Source organism: Salmo trutta, chromosome 25 (assembly GCF_901001165.1).
Source record: "Salmo trutta chromosome 25, fSalTru1.1, whole genome shotgun sequence".
Classification (NCBI taxonomy): Eukaryota; Metazoa; Chordata; class Actinopteri; order Salmoniformes; family Salmonidae; genus Salmo; species Salmo trutta.
In genome coordinates this window covers 3,835,667-3,858,597 of record NC_042981.1, presented here as the reverse complement: position 1 = coordinate 3,858,597, position 22,931 = coordinate 3,835,667, and the positions used below count along the sequence as shown (strand labels likewise).

Sequence of the window (22,931 nt, the reverse complement as noted above, 5' to 3'; positions counted from 1 at the left end):
GAAATCGGCAGGGTAGAATTATGGTCAGATTTGCCAAAAAAGAGCGAGGGAGAGCTTTGTACACGTCTCAGTGTGTGTAGTAAAGGTGGTCTAGAGTCGTCCCCCCCTGTTGCTTATGTAACATGCTGGTAGAAATGAGGATTTAAGTTTCCCTGCATCAAAGACCCCGGCCACTTGGAGCGCCGCTTCTGGATGAGCATTTTCTTGTTTGCTTATGGCTTTATACAGCTCGTTGAGTGCCAGCATCTATTTGTGGTGTTCAATAGACAGCTACGAAAAAAATATAGATGTAAATATTGTATCTACATTTTATCATGAGATACTCTACCTCAGATGAGCAATACCTTGAGAGTTCCTTAATATTTGATTTCGCACACCAGCTGTTATTGACCAAAAGACACAGACCTTCACCCCTTGTCTTACTGGAGGCACCTGTTCTGTCCTGCCAATGCATGGAAAACCCAGCCAACTGTGTATATTATCCATGTCGTCGTTCAGCCACGACTTGGTGAAACATAAGATATTACAGTTTTTAATGTCCCGTTGGTAGGATAGTCTTGAACGGAGCTCATCCAGTTTATTCTCCAATGATTGCACGTTGGCCGATAGGATGGATGGTAGAGGCGGGGTTACCCACTCGCCGACAAATTCTCACAAGGCATCCGGACCTACGTCCCCTGTATCGACATCTTCTCTTCATGCGAATAACAGGGATTTCCTTCATGTCCGGCTCGTTAAAGAAAAAAAATCAATGTCCAGTTCGAGGTGAGTAATCGGTGTTCTGATATCCAGAAGCTGTTTTCGGTCAAAAGAGACGGTGGCAGAAACATTATGTACAAAATAAGTTACAAACAATGTGAAAAAAAAACACACAAAATATAGTACAATTGGTTAGGAGCCCGTAAAACGGCAGCCATCTCTTCCGGCGCAGCAGAGTGACTAACACAGTGTATTCCTTCTTCCTGTAGAAACTGTGTTGTCCATGATGAATACAGCAGTAGAGTGATAACACGGGGTACTCCTCTTCTTCCTGTAGAAACTGGAGGAGGAGAAGGGAAAGAAAGAGCAGGAACGGCAAGAGGTCGATAAGGACAGGAGGGAGAGGGACAAAGAGAGGGAGCGAGAGAGGGAGCGCCGGGACCGCGAGAGGGAGAAGGAGAGAGAGAAGGAGAAGGAGAGAAACGACAACAACAAGGAGAGAGAGCGGGACAGAGAACGGATCGATCGGGACCGTGAACGGACGAGGGAGAGGGAGAGGGGAGACAGAGGAGAGAGGGAGCGCGTGAAGGAGAGGAGTCGAGAAGTCAGCAAAGACCGCAGTAGATCCAGGTTGGTATGAGGTTAACACAGATCCAGGTTGGTATGAGGTTAACGCTGAAACAGGTTGGTATGAGGTTAGCGCTGAAACAGCCTGAACCAAGATCCAGGTTGGTATGAGGTTAGCGCTGAAACAGGTTGGTTTGAGGTTAACTCAGATCCAGGTTGGTATGAGGTTAACGCTGAAACAGGTTGGTATGAGGTTAGCGCTGAAACAGGTTGGTATGAGGTTAACACAGATCCAGGTTGGTATGAGGTTAACGCTGAAACAGGTTGGTATGAGGTTAGTGCTGAAACATGTTGGTATGAGGTTAACACAGATCCAGGTTGGTATGAGGTTAGCGCTGAAACAGGTTGGTATGAGGTTAGCGCTGAAACAGCCTGAACCAAGATCCAGGTTCGTATGAGGTTAACTCAGATCCAGGTTGGTTTGAGGTTAACTCAGATCCAGGTTCGTATGAGGTTAACTCAGATCCAGGTTGGTTTGAGGTTAACTCAGATCCAGGTTGGTTTGAGGTTAACTCAGATCCAGGTTGGTTTGAGGTTAACTCAGATCCAGGTTGGTTTGAGGTTAACTCAGATCCAGGTTGGTTTGAGGTTAACTCAGATCCAGGTTGGTTTGAGGTTAACTCAGATCCAGGTTGGTTTGAGGTTAACTCAGATCCAGGTTGGTATGAGGTTAACGCTGAAACAGGTTGGTATGAGGTTAGCGCTGAAACAGGTTGGTATGAGGTTAACACAGATCCAGGTTGGTATGAGGTTAACGCTGAAACAGGTTGGTATGAGGTTAGTGCTGAAACATGTTGGTATGAGGTTAACACAGATCCAGGTTGGTATGAGGTTAGCGCTGAAACAGGTTGGTATGAGGTTAGCGCTGAAACAGCCTGAACCAAGATCCAGGTTCGTATGAGGTTAACTCAGATCCAGGTTGGTTTGAGGTTAACTCAGATCCAGGTTCGTATGAGGTTAACTCAGATCCAGGTTGGTTTGAGGTTAACTCAGATCCAGGTTGGTTTGAGGTTAACTCAGATCCAGGTTGGTTTGAGGTTAACTCAGATCCAGGTTGGTTTGAGGTTAACTCAGATCCAGGTTGGTTTGAGGTTAACTCAGATCCAGGTTGGTTTGAGGTTAACTCAGATCCAGGTTGGTTTGAGGTTAACTCAGATCCAGGTTGGTATGAGGTTAACGCTGAAACAGGTTGGTATGAGGTTAGCGCTGAAACAGGTTGGTATGAGGTTAACACAGATCCAGGTTGGTATGAGGTTAACGCTGAAACAGGTTGGTATGAGGTTAGTGCTGAAACATGTTGGTATGAGGTTAACACAGATCCAGGTTGGTATGAGGTTAGCGCTGAAACAGGTTGGTATGAGGTTAGCGCTGAAACAGCCTGAACCAAGATCCAGGTTCGTATGAGGTTAACTCAGATCCAGGTTGGTTTGAGGTTAACTCAGATCCAGGTTCGTATGAGGTTAACTCAGATCCAGGTTGGTATGAGGTTAACTCAGATCCAGGTTGGTATGAGGTTAACTCAGATCCAGGTTGGTATGAGGTTAACTCAGATCCAGGTTGGTTTGAGGTTAACTCAGATCCAGGTTGGTTTGAGGTTAACTCAGATCCAGGTTGGTTTGAGGTTAACTCAGATCCAGGTTGGTTTGAGGTTAACGCTGTATGACTGACTGGCCTTCCTCTCTCCCTCCCAGGGGTAGTGTTATACAAATATCTGGGCCCGTATTCATAAATCATCTCCGAGTAGGAGTGCTGATCTGGGATCAGTGTGCCTTTTTTTTTAGATCATATTGAATAAGATTAAACAGACGGTGCCACTGATCCTAGTTCAGCGCTCTTGCTCTGAAACACTTAATGAATACAGAGTGTTTTGAACTCATGTCTCACGTCTCTTCCTGTAGAGAACGGAGCCGTGATGAGAAGAAACACGAACGCGAGGAGGATCAGGAGGAGGCGTACGAACGCAGGAAACTGGAGAGGAAGATGAGGGACAAGGAGGTTGCCTACCAGGAAGTATGTTTGACACGTAGTCCATGTTGACAAGGCTTAAGCCACACATTTATACCCTACACAAGTACGCAACGCAAGAACTACATTAGCTATGGAAAACTGGTAATCCTGTTTAGTCCACAAACTTGGGCAGCCTTGTAATGCAACAGGATTGTTTGTATATATGTTTGTTTGTATGTATGTTAGTATGTATGTTAGTATGCAGGATTGTTTGTATGTATGTTAGTATACAGGATTGTTTGTATGTATATTTGTATGTATGTTAGTATGCTGGATTGTTTGTATGTATGTTTATGTATGTTAGTATGCAGGATTGTTTGTATGTATATTTGTATATGTTAGTATGCAGGATTGTTTATATGTATATTTGTATGTATGTTAGTATGCAGGATTGTTTGTATGTTTATGTATGCTGGATTGTTTGTATGTATGCTGGATTGTTTGTATGTATGCTGGATTGTTTGTATGTATGTTTGTATGCTGGATTGTTTGTATGTTTGTATGTATGTTAGTATGCAGGATTGTTTGTATGTATGTTTGTATGCTGGAATGTTTGTATGTATGTTAGTATGCAGGATTGTTTGTATGTACACTACCGTTCAAAAGTCTGTGGTAACTTAGAAATGCCTTTGTTTTTGAAAGAAAAGCACTTTTTTTTGTCCATTTTAAAATATCATCAAATTGATCAGAAATACAGTGTAGACATTGTTAATGTTGTAAATGACTAATGTAGCTGGAAATGGTTGATTTCTTTTTAATGGAATATCTACATAGGCGTACAGAGGCCCATTATCAGCAACCATCACTGCTGTGTTCCAATGGCACGCTGTGTTAACTAATCCAAGTTTATCATTTTAAAAGGCTAATTGCTCATTAGAAAACCATTTTGCAATTATGTTAACACAGCTGAAAACTGTTGTGCTGATTTAAATAAGCAATACAACTGGCCTTTAGACTAGTTGAGTATCTGGAGCATCAGCATTTGTGGATTCGATTACAGGCTCAAAATGTCCAGAAACAAAGAACTTTCTTCTGAAACTCATCAGTCTATTCTTGTTCTGAGAAGTGAAGGCTATTCCATGCGAGAAATTGCCAAGAAACTGAAGATCTTGTACAAAGCTGTGTACTACTCCCTTCACAGAACAGCGCAAACTGGCTCTAACCAGAATAGAAAGAGAAGTGGGAGGCCCCGGTGCACAACGGAGCAAGAGGACAAGTACATTAGAGTGTCTAGTTTGAGAAATAGACGCCTCACAAGTCCTCAACTGGCAGCTTCATTAAATAGTACCCGCAAAACACCAGTCTCAACGTCAACAGTGAAGATTGTATGTATGTATGTTTGTTTGTATGCAGGATTACCATTTTGCCTAGCTAATTGCTATTTTCCATTTTCCAGATACTTGTGTAGGGTGTAAATTAGGCTTTACCACTGCAGTATACTGGCATGGAATGGCATAGAACACAGTGTCGTGTCTTTGGCTATGCCGGATTAAGTGATATGACATGCTAACCTATACAATTCTTTCTCTAATTAATATTACTTAATTTAAGCTAATCATGTAAATGTAATTAACTAGAAAGCCGGGGCACCACGGAAGAACGTTTATAGAGCTGTTATCTTCCGAATAAACTCTTAAAATACTTAGTAATATTTTACATCGATAGCAGTCAATATTAACCCTTATCTTATTTTCAGTCTCATAATGAAAGTTGTAAATTCTTGGTTATCTTCACGAACCCTGGCTAACAAGTTGAATCAGCAATACAAAATTGGGTTTAATTATTTATTTACTAAATACCTAAACTAACCACACAGAATTACAAATACACAGAATACCATTGATGTCATACAGAAAACGTCCCGGTGGACGGAACCTGGTTACACAAAGGAAAGGGGGTTGGGCTTGAATGAAAGAGCGGGAAGATTTAGGAACAGAGAAACAGCAGCTATGCTATCGTAAATACATTATCTTATGCATTCTAAATTACCGCCCATTTGGAAAAGGAAAATGCAATAAATATTTACTCTGAGCTGCGCTTCGGTAGATTGGTCGTAGATGCTGGCCGGGTTGGCCAACAGATCTTCCTGTACTCGGAACAATGTCTCTGGTGGTAAATTGGATACGTGGTGGTATCTTCGTCTGTTTGTTAGACTGGATCCGTCATCCGTCCTTTCCTAGCCCACGTCGACAGCGGCCGCTGCCAACTCAACGGCTAGGAAGTATCACTTCTGTAGTGAATAAGCTCAAAGTTCATACCAGTTCATACCATAGCTCACGCCAAGGTTGGCTTAGTTCTGTTCTTGACATGCGTGTCTTTCTAACGTAGAGGCTGCAGACCTCACGTACTGGAACCACCTGGTTATCTTTTCGTCAAAGGCTTATATAGTGGAGAGGGGGAAGGAGGTGTTTCATCGTTTATAACCCCTCCTCTTCACAGGGGTGGGCCACTGATCGAGCAGGGCACTTTCCTTATGAAAACCCAATTCTCTCATTTGGAAGCTAAAATTACATTTAATCTCCTAACAAACAATTTCAATATCAAACATTTCAATTGCATAACAATTCCATGTGACTCTGATAACTAGAGGGTGTATACTTTCCCAGGTACAGTTTATGTCGTCCTGTCATCAGTCATAATGTCACAGATAACAACGAACTGACATACATACTCATTACGTTCTCAAGCATATTTCCAACTTGTTTTATTACCAAAATATGGTTCCTTTTCCCCATTTATTTGATGTTCCCAGACTCTCTATGTTTAACAGGACAGCAGTCCTTCAGTAGGGTCAGTAAGAGAGGGGAAGGGAGAAAGGTATTTATGGGGGGGTCATAAACCTTACCCACAGGCCAACGTCATGACAACAGCCAGTCTGACTACTCTTTCCGATGTGCCATTCTCTCAGGCCTAAGGCACTTAGTGTGTGTCCTAAATGACACCATATTCTCTATATTGTGCACTACAGTATTTTGCAGTGGTATATAGTGCACTATATGGCCCTGGTGCACTGTGTAGGGTGTCTTTTGGGACTCAAGCACTGTGTTCATACTGGCTCTGTCTTAAGAGAACTCAATATAACACCTGTCTATGTGCATGCGCATTATGAAAGGATGCTGATTGGCTGAAACAGCATTCTAGCTGTGTGTTTTATATCATGCCTGTTTTGATTCAGGGTTGCTGATTGGCTGAAACAGCGTTCTAGCTGTGTGTTTATATCATGCCTGTTTTGATTCGGGGTTGCTGATTGGCTGAAACAGCATTCTAGCTGTGTGTTTATATCAGGCCTGTTTTGATTCGGGGTTGCTGATTGGCTGAAACAGCGTTCTAGCTGTGTGTTTTATATCATGCCTGTTTTGATTCGGGGTTGCTGATTGGCTGTTGCTCCTCTTGTTTCAGCGTCTGAAGAACTGGGAGATGAGAGAGAGGAAGAAGGCTCGGGACTACGACAAAGAGAACCAACGAGAGGACGAGAGACGCCGTGAGATGGTAGTAGACAACGTACAGCAGAGCTCCCCGACTAGTGGCTCAGTTGATTTTCTTTTAAACAAATCTAAATTATATTTTATATTTGAGATTCTTCAAAATATCCACCCTTTGCCTTGATGACAGCTTTGCACACGCTTGGCATTCTCTCAACCAGCTTCACCTGGAATGCTTTTTCAACAGTCTTGAAGGAGTTCCCACCTATGCTGAGCACTTGTTGGCTGCTTTTCCTTCACTCTGTGGTCCGATTCATCCCAAACCATCTCATTTTGGTTGAGGTCGGGTGATTGTGGAGGCCAGGTCATCTGATGCAGCACTCCATCACTCTCCTTCCTGGTCAAATAGCCTTTACACAGCCTGGAGATGTGTTGAGTCATTGTGCTGTTGAAAAACAAATGATAGTCCCACTAAGCCCAAACCAGATGGGATGGCGTATCGCTGCAGAATGCTGTGGTGCCTTAAGTGTGCCTTGAATTCCAAATAACTCACTGACAGTGTCACCAGCTAAGCACCATCACACCATAACACCTCCTCCTCCATGCTTCACAGTGGGAAATACAAATGCGGAGATCATCCGTTCACCCGTCCTGCGTCTCACAAAGACACGGCGGTTGGAACCAAAATCTCCAATTTGGACTCATCGTACCAAAGGACAGATTTCCACCGATTTTAATACTTTTTTTTTTGGTTACTACATGATTCCATAATTGTTATTTCATAGTTTTGATGTCTTCACTATTATTCTACAATGTAGAATAAAAACAATAAAGAAAAAGCCTGGAATGAGTAGGTGTTCTATGTACATACAAATCCAGAGAAATAAATAGAGAGAAAAAAAACCCACAAGGCATTTGAACCCAGTCTGGCACAAAGAGAAGATTCATATGGGAGACAAGCCTATTCACAATCTATAATATTTGACATTTAAATGTGCCATTTACCTCATAGAAGCTAAATGTATGCAATCATTTTTCTTCCTCCAGACAAAAGAAGGCAAGCGTCTGAAAGAGTTCCTGGAAGATTATGACGATGACAAAGACGACCTGAAATACTACAGGTGAGGTCACACCTTTTATAACACAGAGATGACCTGAAATACTACAGGTGAGGTTACACCTTTATAACACAGAGATGACCTGAAATACTACAGGTGAGGTCACACCTTTATAACATGGAGATGACCTGAAATGCTACAGGTGAGGTCACACCTTTATAACACAGAGATGACCTGAAATAATACAGGTGAGGTCACACCTTTATAACACAGACAATTGTCCTTGTGAGGACCTAACATTAACCACTACGTGTTAAGGTTAGGGTGTAAGGTTAAGGTTAGGGGTTACCAGAGATGACCTGAAATAGACCTTGACCCCTACATGTTAAGGTTAGGGTGTAAGGTTAAGGTTAGGGGTTACCAGAGATGACCTGAAATAGACCTTGACCCCTACATGTTAAGGTTAGGGTGTAAGGTTAGGGTTATGGGTTACCAGAGATGACCTGAAATAGACCTTAACCCCTACATGTTAAGGTTAGGGTGTAAGGTTAGGGTTATGGGTTACCAGAGATGACCTGAAATAGACCTTAACCCCTACATGTTAAGGTTAGGGTGTAAGGTTAGGGTTATGGGTTACCAGAGATGACCTGAAATAGACCTTAACCCCTACATGTTAAGGTTAGGGTGTAAGGTTAGGGTTATGGGTTACCAGAGATGACCTGAAATAGACCTTAACCCCTACATGTTAAGGTTAGGGTGTAAGGTTAGGGTTATGGGTTACCAGAGATGACCTGAAATAGACCTTAACCCCTACATGTTAAGGTTAGGGTGTAAGGTTAGGGTTATGGGTTACCAGAGATGACCTGAAATAGACCTTAACCCCTACATGTTAAGGTTAGGGTGTAAGGTTAGGGTTATGGGTTACCAGAGATGACCTGAAATAGACCTTAACCCCTACATGTTAAGGTTAGGGTGTAAGGTTAGGGTTATGGGTTACCAGAGATGACCTGAAATAGACCTTAACCCCTACATGTTAAGGTTAGGGTGTAAGGTTAAGGTTATGGGTTACCAGAGATGACCTGAAATAGACCTTAACCCCTACATGTTAAGGTTAGGGTGTAAGGTTAAGGTTATGGGTTACCAGAGATGACCTGAAATAGACCTTAACCCCTACATGTTAAGGTTAGGGTGTAAGGTTAGGGTTATGGGTTACCAGAGATGACCTGAAATAGACCTTAACCCCTACATGTTAAGGTTATGGTGTAAGGTTAGGGTTATGGGTTACCAGAGATGACCTGAAATAGACCTTAACCCCTACATGTTAAGGTTAGGGTGTAAGGTTAAGGTTATGGGTTACCAGAGATGACCTGAAATAGACCTTAACCCCTACATGTTAAGGTTAGGGTGTAAGGTTAGGGTTATGGGTTACCAGAGATGACCTGAAATAGACCTTAACCCCTACATGTTAAGAGATGAGGCCCTTTATCTACTTCCTAATGAGAGATGAGGCCCTTTATCTACTTCCTCTGAGAGAGATGAGGCCCTTTATCTACTTCCTCTGAGAGAGATGAGGCCCTTTATCTACTTCCTAATGAGAGATGAGGCCCTTTATCTACTTCCTCTGAGAGAGATGAGGCCCTTTATCTACTTCCTCTGAGAGAGATGAGGCCCTTTATCTACTCCCTCTGAGAGATGAGGCCCTTTATCTACTTCCTCTGAGAGATGAGGCCCTTTATCTACTTCCTAATGAGAGAGATGAGGCCCTTTATCTACTTCCTCTGAGAGAGATGAGGCCCTTTATCTACTTCCTCTGAGAGAGATGAGGCCCTTTATCTACTTCCTCTGAGAGAGATGAGGCCCTTTATCTACTTCCTCTGAGAGATGAGGCCCTTTATCTACTTCCTCTGAGAGAGATGAGGCCCTTTATCTACTTCCTAATGAGAGATGAGGCCCTTTATCTACTTCCTCTGAGAGAGATGAGGCCCTTTATCTACTTCCTCTGAGAGAGATGAGGCCCTTTATCTACTTCCTCTGAGAGAGATGAGGCCCTTTATCTACTTCCTAATGAGAGATGAGGCCCTTTATCTACTTCCTCTGAGAGAGATGAGGCCCTTTATCTACTCCCTCTGAGAGATGAGGCCCTTTATCTACTTCCTAATGAGAGATGAGGCCCTTTATCTACTTCCTCTGAGAGATGAGGCCCTTTATCTACTTCCTCTGAGAGAGATGAGGCCCTTTATCTACTTCCTCTGAGAGATGAGGCCCTTTATCTACTTCCTCTGAGAGATGAGGCCCTTTATCTACTTCCTCTGAGAGAGATGAGGCCCTTTATCTACTTCCTCTGAGAGAGATGAGGCCCTTTATCTACTTCCTCTGAGAGAGATGAGGCCCTTTATCTACTTCCTAATGAGAGAGATGAGGCCCTTTATCTACTTCCTCTGAGAGATGAGGCCCTTTATCTACTCCCTCTGAGAGAGATGAGGCCCTTTATCTACTCCCTCTGAGAGAGATGAGGCCCTTTATCTACTCCCTCTGAGAGAGATGAGGCCCTTTATCTACTTCCTCTGAGAGATGAGGCCCTTTATCTACTTCCTCTGAGAGATGAGGCCCTTTATCTACTTCCTCTGAGAGAGATGAGGCCCTTTATCTACTTCCTCTGAGAGAGATGAGGCCCTTTATCTACTTCCTCTGAGAGATGAGGCCCTTTATCTACTTCCTCTGAGAGATGAGGCCCTTTATCTACTTCCTCTGAGAGAGATGAGGCCCTTTATCTACTTCCTCTGAGAGATGAGGCCCTTTATCTACTTCCTAATGAGAGATGAGGCCCTTTATCTACTTCCTCTGAGAGATGAGGCCCTTTATCTACTCCCTCTGAGAGAGATGAACTGATGCATACCATTTTTATATTTCTGCATCCAGCATAAAGGAAGTTGGAGTTAGTTTCACGAGCCAAATGCTTACCAGCGTTAGCGCAATGACTGGAAGTCTATGGTGTCTGCTAGCAGTTAGCTTAGACCTTCAGTCATTGCGCTTAACACGCTAGTTAGCAATTGCGCTAACGCTAATTTGCAACTTCCTTCAAACTGCAGGCAGAGACATAAAAAGGGTATCCATGAGTTAATCTGACCCTGGGGGAAATAGGGCCAAAATCCTGAAGTATCCCGTTGAGCTGTATGACTGACTGGCCTTCCTCTCTCTCTCTCCCTCCAGGGGTAGTGCTTTACAGAAGCGTCTGAGAGACCGTGAGAAGGAGACTGAGCTGGATGAGAGAGACAGGAAGAGGGAGAAGGAGGAACATGATCAGATCAGACAGAGACTGTTAGCTGAGGGACACCCAGACCCTGAGGCCGAGCTGCAGAGGGTATGTCTCCGTCTGTCTGGCTGTCTGGCCTGCCGTCTGGCTCTATTGCTGTCTGGCTGGATGGCCGTCTGTCTGGCTGTCTGTCTGGCCGTCTGTCTCTATTGCTGTCTGGCTGGCTGTCTGGCTGGCCGGCCGTCTGGCTCTATTGCTGTCTGTCTGTTTGGATGACTGTCTGTCTGTCTGTTCGTCTGGCTGGCTGGCTGTCTGTCTGGCCGTCTGGCTCTATTGCTGTCTGTCTGGCCGTTTGTCGGGCTGTCTGTCTCTATTGCTGTCTGTCTGGCCGCCTGTCTGGTCGGCCGTCTGGCTCTATTGCTGTCTGTCTGTTCGTCTGGCTGGATGGCCTTCTGGCTCTATTGCTGTCTGTCTGTTCGTCTGGCTGGATGGCTTTCTGGCTCTATTGCTGTTTGTCTGTTCGTCTGGCTGGATGGCTGTCTGTCTGGTCGGCCGTCTGGCTCTATTGCTGTCTGTCTGTTCGTCTGGCTGGATGGCTTTCTGGCTCTATTGCTGTCTGTCTGTTCGTCTGGCTGGATGGCTTTCTGGCTCTATTGCTGTTTGTCTGTTCGTCTGGCTGGATGGCTGTCTGTCTGGCCGGCCGTCTGGCTCTATTGCTGTCTGTCTGTTCGTCTGGCTGGATGGCTTTCTGGCTCTATTGCTGTTTGTCTGTTCGTCTGGCTGGATGGCTTTCTGGCTCTATTGCTGTTTGTCTGTTCGTCTGGCTGGATGGCTTTCTGGCTCTATTGCTGTTTGTCTGTTCGTCTGGCTGGATGGCTGTCTGTCTGGTCGGCCGTCTGGCTCTATTGCTGTCTGTCTGTTCGTCTGTCTGGCCGGCCGTCTGGCTCTATTGCTGTCTGTCTGTTCGTCTGGCTGGATGGCTTTCTGGCTCTATTGCTGTTTGTCTGTTCGTCTGGCTGGATGGCTTTCTGGCTCTATTGCTGTTTGTCTGTTCGTCTGGCTGGATGGCTTTCTGGCTCTATTGCTGTTTGTCTGTTCGTCTGGCTGGATGGCTTTCTGGCTCTATTGCTGTTTGTCTGTTCGTCTGGCTGGATGGCTTTCTGGCTCTATTGCTGGCTGTCTGTTCGTCTGGCTGGATGGCTTTCTGGCTTAAGTGCGTTGAGACTTTCTTTGTATAAATGCACTTTAAATACATTTGATTTGAAACCAAGATGGAGGAGGAGGCAGAGAGGAGGCGGCAGCCCCCAGTGAAGCCGGAGCCAGAGGAGGAGGTGCAGCAGGAGAAACCAAACCGGGACAGGGAGCACCGAGAGAGGGAGCACCGAGAGAGGGAGCACCGAGAGAGGGAGCACCGAGAGAGGGAACACCGAGAGAGGGAGCACCACAGGGACAGGAGAGGAGGAGGAGGAGCAGACAGGCCTCCTCTCCAGCAACTTCAACCCCAATCGGACGATGACTTGGAGGAGGGGGAGGAGCTTGATGATTGTGACAGGGAGGACTCGTCAGATGCCCGGCCAAACCCAAACCTGAAGCCAACGATGCGGCCAATCACATCGGCCCCCTCGGTGTCGTCGGGCAGCGCCACACCCAACTCCCCCGGCAACGAGTCTCCCTGCGGCATCATCATCCCTCATGAAAATTCTCCTGAAGCCCGGCCCACTGAGGAACAGCATCCCAAGATTGGCCTCAGCCTCAAACTGGGTGAGTTAAAACTAGATTGAACTAGTTAGAACAAGATTGGCTTCATCCTCAAACTGGTTAGGTAGCGTTGTATGTTGACAATGTCACATCTGTGATTCTGAAGGATACTGAACTTTTTCAAAGTTACTATTTAAGTCGTCGTCATCATCGTCTCTCAGTCTAACGTGCTGACCACACCGCTCGAGTTACAAAATAAATGTACACATACATGCTATTCAATCATTGCAGCCAAACTGCTCGCGTCAACGAGCGTCTGCGTAGCCAGGCGCTAAACTAGAACTTGGTTCTATTTGTGACGCTTGACGCTCTACAAGTCCCGCCTCTCAGATCTCCTCATTGGTTTTTAGGAGCATATACCCACGTGGGTGATTGGAAGATGAACTGAGGTCCACACTCCAGTTGGTGGTGGTAATGCACCTTAAAATTGGTTGCCAACCGCACTATAAAGTCCAAAGAAGAAGAAGAAGAAGCCTGGAGGAGGAGAGATGAATCGAAACTAACTCAGTTTACCCTTTTATCTGTGGATTAATTGTCGGAATAAAGGACCTTGTGCATTTCAGGTAAAATAACAACTCAACGTTTATATCCCAGGACAAATTAGCTAGAAACAGCAAGCTAGCTAAATAGGACAAATTAGCTAGCAACTGCAAGCTAGCTAAATAGGACAAATTAGCTAACAACTGCAAGCTTGCTAAATAGGACAAATTAGCTAGCAACTGCAAGCTTGCTAAATAGGACAAATTAGCTAACAACTGCAAGCTAGCTAAATAGGACAAATTAGCTAGCAACTGCAAGCTAGCTAGCTAAATGTCCATGAATGTTTAATGCTTTTCGACCTGTCCCCAAATTTAATATAGTTGGTCTAGAGTTCGTTTTGTCATTTTAACCTGCGTGTCCTGATCGCGTCTGGGGTGGGTGGAGCACACGCGCGCCCGGTCTAGTCAGCGTGTAACGCTCTAGCTTCATCCCTTAATTCTCTATAACCCACCAACCCGTCTCTCTCTCCGTCCCCTCTATAACCCGTCTCTCTCTCTCCGTCCCCTCTATAACCCGTCTCTCTCTCTCTCCGTCCCCTCTATAACCCGTCTCTCTCTCCTTCCCCACTATAACCCGTCTCTCTCTCCGTCCCCACTATAACCCGTCTCTCTCTCTCCGTCCCCACTATAACCCGTCTCTCTCTCCGTCCCCTCTATAACCCGTCTCTCTCTCTCCGTCCCCTCTATAACCCGTCTCTCTCTCCTTCCCCACTATAACCCGTCTCTCTCTCCGTCCCCACTATAACCCGTCTCTCTCTCTCCGTCCCCACTATAACCCGTCTCTCTCTCTCCGTCCCCACTATAACCCGTCTCTCTCTCTCCGTCCCCACTATAACCCGTCTCTCTCTCCGTCCCCTCTATAACCCGTCTCTCTCTCCGTCCCCACTATAACCCGTCTCTCTCTCTCCGTCCCCACTATAACCCGTCTCTCTCTCTCCGTCCCCACTATAACCCGTCTCTCTCTCTCCGTCCCCTCTATAACCCGTCTCTCTCTCCGTCCCCTCTATAACCCGTCTCTCTCTCTCTCCTTCCCCACTATAACCCGTCTCTCTCTCCGTCCCCACTATAACCCGTCTCTCTCTCCGTCCCCTCTATAACCTGTCTCTCTCTCCGTCCCCTCTATAACCCGTCTCTCTCTCCGTCCCCACTATAACCCGTCTCTCGCTCTCCGTCCCCTCTATAACCTGTCTCTCTCTCCGTCCCCTCTATAACCCGTCTCTCTCTCTCTCTCTCCTTCCCCACTATAACCCGTCTCTCTCTCTCCGTCCCCTCTATAACCCGTCTCTCTCTCCGTCCCCACTATAACCCGTCTCTCTCTCCGTCCCCTCTATAACCCCGTCTCTCTCTCCGTCCCCTCTATAACCCGTCTCTCTCTCCGTCCCCACTATAACCCGTCTCTCTCTCCGTCCCCACTATAACCCGTCTCTCTCTCCGTCCCCACTATAACCCGTCTCTCTCTCTCCGTCCCCTCTATAACCCGTCTCTCTCTCCGTCCCCTCTATAACCCGTCTCTCTCTCCGTCCCCTCTATAACCCGTCTCTCTCTCCGTCCCCTCTATAACCCGTCTCTCTCTCCGTCCCCTCTATAACCCGTCTCTCTCTCTCCGTCCCCTCTATAACCCGTCTCTCTCTCCGTCCCCACTATAACCCGTCTCTCTCTCTCCGTCCCCACTATAACCCGTCTCTCTCTCCGTCCCCTCTATAACCCGTCTCTCTCTCTCCGTCCCCTCTATAACCCGTCTCTCTCTCCGTCCCCTCTATAACCCGTCTCTCTCTCCGTCCCCACTATAACCCGTCTCTCTCTCCGTCCCCACTATAACCCGTCTCTCTCTCCGTCCCCTCTATAACCCGTCTCTCTCTCTCCGTCCCCTCTATAACCCGTCTCTCTCTCTCCGTCCCCTCTGTAACCCGTCTCTCTCTCTCCGTCCCCTCTGTAACCCGTCTCTCTCTCTCCGTCCCCTCTGTAACCCGTCTCTCTCTCCGTCCCCTCTATAACCCGTCTCTCTCTCTCCGTCCCCTCTGTAACCCGTCTCTCTCTCCGTCCCCTCTGTAACCCGTCTCTCTCTCTCTCCGTCCCCACTATAACCCGTCTCTCTCTCTCCGTCCCCACTATAACCCGTCTCTCTCTCCGTCCCCTCTATAACCCGTCTCTCTCTCTCCGTCCCCTCTATAACCCGTCTCTCTCTCCGTCCCCTCTATAACCCGTCTCTCTCTCCGTCCCCACTATAACCCGTCTCTCTCTCTCCGTCCCCTCTATAACCCGTCTCTCTCTCTCCGTCCCCTCTATAACCCGTCTCTCTCTCTCCGTCCCCTCTATAACCCGTCTCTCTCTCCTTCCCCACTATAACCCGTCTCTCTCTCTCCGTCCCCTCTATAACCCGTCTCTCTCTCCGTCCCCACTATAACCCGTCTCTCTCTCTCTCCGTCCCCTCTATAACCCGTCTCTCTCTCTCCGTCCCCTCTATAACCCGTCTCTCTCTCCGTCCCCACTATAACCCGTCTCTCTCTCTCTCTCTCCGTCCCCTCTATAACCCGTCTCTCTCTCTCTCCGTCCCCACTGTAACCCGTCTCTCTCTCTCCGTCCCCTCTGTAACCCGTCTCTCTCTCTCTCCGTCCCCTCTGTAACCCGTCTCTCTCTCTCTCCGTCCCCTCTGTAACCCGTCTCTCTCTCTCCGTCCCCTCTGTAACCCGTCTCTCTCTCTCCGTCCCCTCTGTAACCCGTCTCTCTCTCTCCGTCCCCTCTGTAACCCGTCTCTCTCTCTCTCCGTCCCCTCTGTAACCCGTCTCTCTCTCTCCGTCCCCACTGTAACCCGTCTCTCTCTCTCTCCGTCCCCACTGTAACCCGTCTCTCTCTCTCCGTCCCCACTGTAACCCGTCTCTCTCTCTCCGTCCCCTCTGTAACCCGTCTCTCTCTCTCTCCGTCCCCTCTGTAACCCGTCTCTCTCTCTCCGTCCCCTCTGTAACCCGTCTCTCTCTCTCCGTCCCCTCTGTAACCCGTCTCTCTCCGTCCCCTCTGTAACCCGTCTCTCTCTCTCCGTCCCCTCTGTAACCCGTCTCTCTCTCTCCGTCCCCTCTGTAACCCGTCTCTCTCTCTCCGTCCCCTCTGTAACCCGTCTCTCTCTCCGTCCCCTCTGTAACCCGTCTCTCTCTCTCTCCGTCCCCTCTGTAACCCGTCTCTCTCTCTCTCCGTCCCCTCTGTAACCCGTCTCTCTCTCTCTCCATCCCCAGGCGCCGGCGCCAGCCCCAACCATCAGATCCACACTGGGAGTAAACGTAAGAAGCTGGCCAACGTCGACAGCGTCTTCAACAAGTTTGGAGAGGAGGAGGCAGACGAAGCGCCTCGTAAACGTAAGCTGGTTCCGCTGGACTACGGTGAGGACGATAAGAGTTTGGGTCTGGACGGGGCAGAGGTACCTGGAGGGAAAGGAGGACAAAACACAGAGGAGAAACGAAAACACATCAGGAGTCTGATTGAGAAGATTCCTACGGCCAGACCGGATCTGTTCAACTACCCTCTGGACTGGACTGCTGTGGACTCGGTAAGGAGGATTTTTTTACATTTATTTAACCTTTATTTAACGAGGCAAGTCAGTTAAGAACAAATTCTTATTATCAATGACGGCCTACCGGGGAACAGTGGGGTTAACTGTCTTGTTCAGGGGGCAGAACGACAGATTTGTACCTTGTCAGCTCGGCGATTTGAACTCGCAACCTTTTGGTTACTAGTCCAACGCTCTAACCACTAGGCTACCTGCTGGTTACTAGTCCAACGCTCTAACCACTAGGCTACCCTGATGATGATGATGATGATGAGGCAGGTCGGCACCCCCAGAGCTCTGGTGTGGGTCAGTTGGTAATAACGTGACGATAGGCAACGCTAAGGAGTGGTTCAAATATCCTGCAGGCTTCACACACACACTAACAAGCCCCATGGGTTCTGGTCCTCTGTAGATAACGTCATCTACTCCTTGACACCATTTGGTCAACTGTGGAATTGTGGAAGAACTAGTAAATTCTCTGTAAATCACTGCATGTCTGAAACCTCCTTGTTCTTCCCGTCTCAGACTCTGATGGAGCGGCGCATCAGGCCCTGGATCAACAAGAAGATTATCGAATACATCGGAGAGGAGGAAGCTACTCTAGTTGATTTCGTCTGCTCTAAGGTTAGTTAAGAAACTGATTGAGTGGGAGAGAGAATGATTGTTTGAGGAAACATGACATTGGTTTCCTTTACCTTGTAAGAAGTTTATAGACAAGGTATAACCCAATGCGTTCGTTTAGTTTTACCTGGTCACTGTTTTCCAAACACTTAAGTTTTTAGCATTTATGGCATAAATCCAATGTACCTATACCACTGAGTGTGCAAAACATTAGGAACACCTGACGTCGGAGCATGGACTCCACAACGTGTCGAAAGTGTTCCTCAGAAATGCTGGCCCATGTTGACTGGATGTTCTTTGGGTGGTTGATCATTCTTGATACACACGGGGACACTGTTGAGCGTGAAAAACCCAGCAGCGTTGCAGGTCTTGTCACAAACCGGTGCGCCTGGCACCTACTACCATACCTCGTTCAAAGTCACAAATATTTTGTCGTTCCCATTCACCCTCTGAATGGCACACATACACAATCCATGTCTCAATTGTCTCAAGGTTTAAAAATCCTTCTTTAACCCGTCTCCTCCCCTTCATCTACACTGATTGAAGTGGATTTAACAGGTGACATCAATAAGGGATCATAGCTTTCACCTGGATTCACCTGGTCAGTCTGTCATGGAAAGAGCAGGTGTTCCTAATGTTTTGTACACTCAGTGTATGTTTGTCAATGGTACCAATATGTCATTGTGGGGGGTGATCTAGTCCTTTACCTTAAAGCTATAATACATTGTAAGACTGGGACTCCTCCTCCTTTACCTTAAAGCTATAATACATTGTAAGACTGGGACTCCTCCTTTACCTTAAAGCTATAATACATTGTAAGACTGGGACTCCTCCTTTACCTTAAAGCTATAATACATTGTAAGACTGGGACTACTCCTTTACCTTAAAGCTATAATACATTGTAAGACTGGGACTACTCCTTTACCTTAAAGCTATAATACATTGTAAGACTGGGACTCCTCCTTTACCTTAAAGCTATAATACATTGTAAGACTGGGACTCCTCCTCCTTTACCTTAAAGCTATAATACATTGTAAGACTGGGACTACTCCTTTACCTTAAAGCTATAATACATTGTAAGACTGGGACTACTCCTCCTTTACCTTAAAGCTATAATACATTGTAAGACTGGGACTACTCCTTTACCTTAAAGCTATAATACATTGTAAGACTGGGACTACTCCTTTACCTTAAAGCTATAATACATTGTAAGACTGGGACTCCTCCTTTACCTTAAAGCTATAATACATTGTAAGACTGGGACTACTCCTTTACCTTAAAGCTATAATACATTGTAAGACTGGGACTACTCCTTTACCTTAAAGCTATAATACATTGTAAGACTGGGACTCCTCCTTTACCTTAAAGCTATAATACATTGTAAGACTGGGACTCCTCCTCCTTTACCTTAAAGCTATAATACATTGTAAGACTGGGACTACTCCTTTACCTTAAAGCTATAATACATTGTAAGACTGGGACTACTCCTCCTTTACCTTAAAGCTATAATACATTGTAAGACTGGGACTACTCCTTTACCTTAAAGCTATAATACATTGTAAGACTGGGACTACTCCTTTACCTTAAAGCTATAATACATTGTAAGACTGGGACTCCTCCTTTACCTTAAAGCTATAATACATTGTAAGACTGGGACTCCTCCTTTACCTTAAAGCTATAATACATTGTAAGACTGGGACTCCTCCTTTACCTTAAAGGTAGTATTCTATTCTTCACATTGGCCACGGAGGTAGCGACGGGGACACGGAGGTAGCGACGGGGCCACGGAGGTAGCGACGGGGACACGGAGGTAGCGACGGGGACACGGAGGTAGCGACGGGGACACGGAGGTAGCGACGGGGCCACGGAGGTAGCGACGGGGACACGGAGGTAGCGACGGGGACACGGAGGTAGCGACGGGGACACGGAGGTAGCGACGGGGACACGGAGGTAGCGACGGGGACACGGAGGTAGCGACGGGGACACGGAGGTAGCGACGGGGACACGGTAGTAGGTAGCGACGGGGACACGGTAGTAGGTAGCGACGGGGACACGGTAGTAGGTAGCGACGGGGACACGGTGGTAGGTAGCGACGGGGACACGGTGGTAGGTAGCGACGGGGACACGGAGGTAGGTAGCGACGGGGACACGGAGGTAGGTAGCGACGGGGACACGGAGGTAGGTAGCGACGGGGACACGGTGGTAGGTAGCGACGGGGACACGGTGGTAGGTAGCGACGGGGACACGGTGGTAGGTAGCGACGGGGACACGGTGGTAGGTAGCGACGGGGACACGGTGGTAGGTAGCGACGGGGACACGGTGGTAGGTAGCGACGGGGACACGGTGGTAGGTAGCGACGGGGACCCGGTGGTAGGTAGCGACGGGGACCCGGTGGTAGTTAGCGACGGGGACCCGGTCGGAGGTAGCGACGGGGACCCGGTCGGCGGTAGCGACGGGGACCCGGTCGGCGGTAGCGACGGGGACCCGGTCGGCGGTAGCGACGGGGACCCGGTCGGCGGTAGCGACGGGGACCCGGTCGGCGGTAGCGACGGGGACCCGGTCGGCGGTAGCGACGGGGGACCCGGTCGGCGGTAGCGACGGGGGACCCGGTCGGCGGTAGCGACGGGGGACCCGGTCGGCGGTAGCGACGGGGAACCCGGTCGGCGGTAGCGACGGGGAACCCGGTCGGCGGTAGCGACGGGGACCCGTTGTCTCTGGGTGCGAAGTATTTGCATTGCTTGCTGTTTGGGGTTTTAGGCTGGGTTTCTGTACAGCACTTTGAGATATCAGCTGATGTAAGAAGGGCTTTATAAATACATTTGATTTGATTTGGTCTTCCGTGGTGTTTTTACCAGCTTGTTGTCTCCTCAGGTGATGTCTCACGGCACCCCGCAAGGGATCTTGGATGATGTTGCCATGGTGAGTTAAATAATAGATGGTGATTTTTAAACATGGGCATAGGAACAATCTTATAGGCTAATTAACCAGTTTACGGTTCATATGTTATTAAAATTGTAAACCTACATTTGAGTTAGTTATACATCTAAGTTTGTTTCTCGTCAACAGTGCAGTACTGTAGACATAACGGGTGTTAGAGACGACACCACTAACTGATTTATTGTTACCTGCAGGTTCTGGATGAGGAGGCAGAGGTGTTCATCGTTAAAATGTGGAGGCTGTTGATCTACGAAACGGAGGCCAAAAAGATTGGTCTGGGGAAATGAAGACTAGTACTACTATCTAGTACTACTATCTAGTACTACTATCTAGTACTACTACAGTACTACTACAGTACTACTGCTGTCAGGGCCAGTTTTTTCTCCGGCTCCCAAGTCTCTCTTTATTTCTCTTGACTGATCACACGGACACCTCTCACTCACTAGGGTGTTGAGACTATGAGCATGGGCCTATTACCAGTCCCCAACCCCCTCCTCTATCCCCCACAACCCCCTTCTATGCCCAAACCCCCCTCTACCGCTCCCCCCAAAATATCTCTTTTAAATAAGTATAAACTTCCCAGAGTCAATATGTGTTAGAAGCACCTTTTGGCGACGATATACAGCTTTGTCTTTCTGGGTAAGTCTCTTAAGAGCTTTTCACACCTCGATTGTACAATATTTTGTCATTATTCTTTTTAAAAAATCTTCAAGCTCTGTCAAGTTGATTGTTGATCATTGCTAGACACCTGTTTTTCAATTCTTGCCATAGATTTTCAAGACAATTTAAGTCAAAACTGTAACTAGGCCACTCAGGAACATTCAATGTCTTCTTGGTAAGCAACTCCAGTGTATATTTGGCCTTGTGTTTTAGGTTATTGTCCTGCTGAAAGGTGAATTTGTCTTCCCCAGTGTCTGTTGGAAAGCAGACTGAACCAGGTTTTCCTCTAGGATTTTGCCTGTGCTTAGCTCTATTCCGTTTATTTTTTATCCTAAAAAAAACTCCCACATTGACTACCACTCTTCATATTTTCAAGCATGGTGGTGCCTGCATCATGTTATGGGTATGCTTGTCATTGGCAAGGCTGTGTTGGATTTTCCTCAAACATAACGCTTTGTAGTCAGGACAAAAAGTACATTTCTTCGCCACATTTTTGCAGTCTTACTTAAGTGCCTTGTTGCAAACAGGATGCGTTTTAAGGAATATTTTTATTCTGTACAGGCTTCCTTCTTTTCACTCTTGTCATTTAGGTTAGTGTTGTGGAATAACTACAATGTTGTTGATCCATCCTCAGTTTTCTCCTATCACAGCCGTTAAACTCTGTAACTGTTTTAAAGTCTCCATTGGCCTCATGGTGAAATCCCAGAGCGGTTTCCTTCCTCTTCAGCAACTGAGTTAGGAAGGACGACTGTATCTTTGTAGTGACTTGGTGTACAGTCATCCACAATCTAATTAATATTTTCACCATGCTCAAAGGGATTTTCAATGTCTGCTGTTTTTATTTTTTACACATCTACCCATCGGTTGAAAAACCTCCCTGGTCTTTGTGGTTGAATCTTTGCTTGAAATTCACAAGTCGATTGAGGGACCTTACATATGTGTGGGGTATAGAGTTGAGGTAGTTATTCAAAAATCATGTAAACAATTTTATTGAACACGGAATTAGTCCATGCAACTTATTATGCGTTTTTTTTAACTTATTTCGGCTTGCCATAACAAAGTGGTTGAAGACATTGATTCAAGACAACTTTAAATTCATGAATAAAAAAAAAAAACTATTTTTACAAAATCCACTTTGACATTATGGGATATTGTATGTAGATCAATGGCAAAAAAATCTCAATTGAATCCATTTTAAATTAAGGCTGTAAACATAACAAATTGTGGGGAAAATCAAGGTGTGTGAATACTTTCTGAAGGCTCTGTATCGGTCTCCTTGGTACTGTCTGGTGGAGGATTTGCTCCACCGTGGAATCTAATGATAAAATGAAAGAAGCTTTTCTTTTTTTTTCTTCTTCTTTTTTTAAATGAAGTGTGCAATTTATCTTAAAATTTGAACATGTGGAAATGTGATGTCAGAACTGGATGCAATTATTTCGTTTTCTGTTTTCCGCTAAGGATAGTAGGAGTGAGAGGATATTTTGGGGGGAGAGTGTAGTTTCAGGAGTGAGTGAGAGAGAGAGAGAGAAAATATGTTTATTTATTCCAAGAAAAGATGAACCACCATTTGGCTTTATAACAATCAGCTGAAATGTTTTTATATTTGTAAATAATCTTTTTTTTTTTTTTTTGCATGTAAAAATCAGTGAACAGTCGGTGAAGAAAAGGAATCAGAATGTGTGTTTACACGACCAGTCAAAAGTTTGGACACATCTACTCATTCCAGGGTTTGTCTTTATTTGAGAGAACGACTGTTGGAAAAGCATTCCAGGTGAAGCAGGTTGAGAGAATGCCAAGTGTGTGCCAAGCTTT

General features: G+C 46.4%; 1 protein-coding gene and 1 long non-coding RNA gene across 3 annotated transcripts in view; both read left to right on the top strand.

Annotated features, from left to right (window-relative positions):
• LOC115161865 (RNA-binding protein 25) overlaps window positions 1–21,181 on the top strand; it is a 39,208-nt gene extending 18,027 nt beyond the window's left edge. For both annotated transcript variants that reach the window (XM_029712675.1, XM_029712674.1), the window contains exons 9-18: window positions 1,037–1,329; window positions 3,225–3,336; window positions 6,733–6,822; window positions 7,803–7,876; window positions 11,024–11,174; window positions 12,338–12,827; window positions 16,591–16,901; window positions 17,427–17,525; window positions 20,394–20,441; window positions 20,654–21,181. In XM_029712675.1, coding sequence (XP_029568535.1) covers window positions 1,037–1,329; window positions 3,225–3,336; window positions 6,733–6,822; window positions 7,803–7,876; window positions 11,024–11,174; window positions 12,338–12,827; window positions 16,591–16,901; window positions 17,427–17,525; window positions 20,394–20,441; window positions 20,654–20,746 — 1,761 coding nt within the window. In that variant the 3' untranslated portion in view covers window positions 20,747–21,181. The remainder of the gene's footprint in view (window positions 1–1,036; window positions 1,330–3,224; window positions 3,337–6,732; window positions 6,823–7,802; window positions 7,877–11,023; window positions 11,175–12,337; window positions 12,828–16,590; window positions 16,902–17,426; window positions 17,526–20,393; window positions 20,442–20,653) is intronic.
• On the top strand, window positions 1,336–3,216 carry LOC115161867 (uncharacterized). Its single transcript, XR_003869441.1, has 4 exons — window positions 1,336–1,714; window positions 2,012–2,217; window positions 2,515–2,731; window positions 2,975–3,216. It is a non-coding gene; the product is annotated as an uncharacterized LOC115161867 (long non-coding RNA).
• Window positions 21,182–22,931: the final 1,750 nt, after the last annotated feature.